Source organism: Propithecus coquereli, unplaced genomic scaffold (genome assembly GCF_000956105.1).
Source record: "Propithecus coquereli isolate 6110/MARCELLA unplaced genomic scaffold, Pcoq_1.0 Scaffold124, whole genome shotgun sequence".
NCBI classification, from domain to species: Eukaryota; Metazoa; Chordata; class Mammalia; order Primates; family Indriidae; genus Propithecus; species Propithecus coquereli.
Genome location: NW_012136525.1, coordinates 76,449 through 79,754, shown reverse-complemented (window position 1 = coordinate 79,754; position 3,306 = coordinate 76,449). Strand labels below are relative to the sequence as shown.

Below are 3,306 nucleotides of genomic sequence, written 5' to 3'. Positions count from 1 at the left end.
CTTTGCTGCTAAAATAATACAATGAATATGAGACATGAAATAAAGAAAATTTTAATGGCAGAATTCTTTAAAGTAGTGATAATAAATATGCACATCACATCTAATATTTTTTGTTTACCAGACTTTTTTAACTTTTCCTTCACCTGTATTCTCAATAAGATACAAATTTATTTTTCCATATTACAGATAACATATGTACTAAGACAATATTCTCAGTATTTGATCCCTACCTAAGTGTTCAGTGTTTTTGGTGTCCCAGGATATATTTAGTAAATTTACAAATCCTAGCAATTCCCATAATTGATCATTGTGATTAAGGAGCATTTTTTTGTATAGGTGGCAAGGATCCAAGATGGCAGGTGAAGGAACATGTAAGAAGTAAAAGAATTAAGGCAGCACTGATGACAATATGGCCTTCATTTGGGACAGGGTATATCCAAACATATAGGACTTGGTAGGCCATGCAAGTTAGCATTTATATTGTACTTTATTCACATTATGCTTTTGTACAAATGAATGGTGTTTTTGCTCTACACAGCATTAGCAACCAGAAATTAGACTATTAGAGATTAGAATTATTAATGGAAAATAAAGAAAAAAGAGAATTAAAAATATGAGTGAGAAAATTGGGTTTGTATAGAGAATATAAGCAAAATAAATAGAGACAATAAGATGAGTTGGTTTTCCATGAGAGATTCACAGAGACACTTAGCTGCTTACCCAATTTCTTAGGTTTAACAGTCCAGACATATGTTTTCTTCTCTCCAGCGTGGATAATCTCACTGCCATTGTTTTTCAGGGTGTTGAGATTTGTTTCATAATTCTGAGATGCCTCCAACTGAACAGAAATCTAAAAAAATAAAATAAATCATGGTAATGAGGCCATCACTGGAATGCACATAATTATGAAATGCCATTCTCAAAACAGTATTTAAATCATTGCTGTGAATTAACACAGATTTTTTTGTTTGTGGAATACGGAAACAAGTCTCATCTCTCGACGGTATCATTTTACATTTATTTTGAGATACAGGGAATATGGCAATATTCAAGGAAAATATTAAAGAATCTTTTAGCTTTGTTAGATTTTTGCTTCAAATCAAAGGGAACTACTTACCTCTACACAAGTATCCAGGTAGCTGAAGACACTGATAATCAAATCAAATTGTTCATTTCGAATAACTGAAAAGGGTGAGGCAATTTCAACAAAGAAAGATTGGGAGACTTCCAGAGTGACTGTTGGTGAGACGCCAAATCCAGCATCGCCATTCACACAGAAGCCATTTGCCTTCCATTGGGTTATAGTATCAGGAATCAGGAATGAAAGATTTGCTAAACCTGAGGAACTGCAAAGAGAGGTTATTGGTAAAACATATGCTTTGTTTAAACTAAAAATCTAAATTTAGTCTGGAGCAAGCCAGAAAAAAAAAAGTATTAATTGAAGGTTAAAAAATGAGTCAGAGTGTATGGTCAGGACATTAGATAAAAATCTTGAGAGTGGATTTCTATAAAATTTAACCTTAGAAAGGTCACATTTCTTTAAACACCACATTATCTTTTTTTAAAAAAACTGAGGCAGCTTACATCTATCTGTATGAAATTGATAAAAGAGAAACTCTTGGGGAAGGGAAAACAATTCTAGAGAAAAAAAATCAAATGTGGAGTCAATACATACAAATAAATGGTATTATATGTTTTACAAATGTGGTACTGTTTTATATACCCAGGATTAAAATTCAAGAAATTAAAAGGAAAAGAAAATAGAAATGAAGACACACAGGAGAGAAAATTGTTAAAAACTCACTCGACACTGACGAGGTCCCATATCCATGTCTCTGGGAAGTTGGTTCTTACTGTTTCTATTATAGCCTGTTCTACATTGTCACTGATCTCCATGGCTTCACCAGCTAAGAGAAAAGAGAAATGCATTGTATAGAGAGAATAAAAATATGTGCTTCAGTGATGCACACCTGTCAGAGTTAACTACACATTCTTAGTGTGCTTTAATGTGAAGCAACATAGAAATTTGCTCCTGGGGCTCGTTGCCAAAAATTGGAAATTTCAACCTAAGCATCAGCATTTTGATGCTTATATCTCTCCCACTTTTAAAGGCAACAATAAACAAACAAAAATAACACATACCTGCATTGTTCCCCCACAGGCAAATTTAGAGAAAGCAATGTCTATCCACTGAATCGAGTTTCTCATCTTATATGCTGGTGCCTGCCAATTCCACCACCTAACATTATTTTTGTTAATGTTGCTAATGACATTAATATGGCTGATTCTCAAGAACCCTTTCCTTTGCTTGTCCTCTAGGCTGCATTTAACACTCTTAATCACCGTGACCTTTTCAAAATAGTCACTAGTGTTAACTTCATGACACCATGCCCTTCCAGTTTTCTTATTTTTACAACTCTCGTCTCCTATCTAAACCCTCATCCTTGACTCGTTCCTAAGAGCTCTGTTTTAAATCTTCTTCTTCCTATGCGCTGTCTCCATGTGGACATCCTCACATGTGGCTTCCATTGTAACAATAATACGGAAGCCTCCTCAACCTGTGTCCTCCACCCAGACCTCTCTCCTGAGCCCCAGACTTGTGCATCCAACACCGTTGAGCACATTTCTTGTGGATTCTTGACAGGCATTTCAATTGTAACTGCTCCCAAAACTAAACTCATTACATCCTCCCCTGCCTCTCTGCAGTATTTCCCATCTCCAGGCGGGGTACCAAAATTCACCCACTTACCCGAGTCAGAAACTTAAGAATTGTCTTCGACCCCTCCCTATCCTGCATCTCCCGTAACTCACCAACTTTCTAACAAATGTCTATTATTAAGTTGAAAACAGCTCACAAATCTATCCCTGTTTCCTCTGTTTCCACTGCCTTTTTATAGTAGTCCAAGCCACCACTGTCTCTCACCTGAATTTCTAACGTGTGTACCATTTCATATAGTCTTAAACAGCCCAAATCTCAAACCATTTTTTCACAGAGCAGCCAGAGATTTTTTTTTAAAAAACATATATTAGAGTGTCTGCCTAAAGCTTGTCAATAGTATATTACTGCATTGAGATGCGTTTCCAACTCTTTCAATGCCCTACAAAGTTTTCATGATCTGTCTGTCTACCCTCTTGCTTTAGCTGGCCCTCGCCTTGAGCCACAACTTCTGCCATGCTGAAGTGCTCCTAGTTCCTTACGTTGTCTTTCACAGAGCCTCCCTCTCTGCTTGGAACGGCCTTCTCATCATTCTCACTTTTTGTGATGTGTCATCATTCATCTTTCAGGTCTCGGTGTAAATGCTGCTT

At 36.4% G+C, this 3,306-nt stretch overlaps 1 protein-coding gene across 1 annotated transcript in view; it reads right to left on the bottom strand.

The window, feature by feature from the left end:
• Positions 1–3,306, bottom strand: part of LOC105805004 (ovostatin homolog 2) — a gene marked incomplete at its 5' end in the record, with an annotated part of 125,418 nt that overhangs the window by 79,282 nt on the left and 42,830 nt on the right. Inside the window, 4 exons of the mRNA XM_012637784.1 lie at positions 701–850; positions 1,118–1,346; positions 1,805–1,885; positions 2,678–2,696. Coding sequence (XP_012493238.1) covers positions 701–850; positions 1,118–1,346; positions 1,805–1,885; positions 2,678–2,696 — 479 coding nt within the window. The remainder of the gene's footprint in view (positions 1–700; positions 851–1,117; positions 1,347–1,804; positions 1,886–2,677; positions 2,697–3,306) is intronic.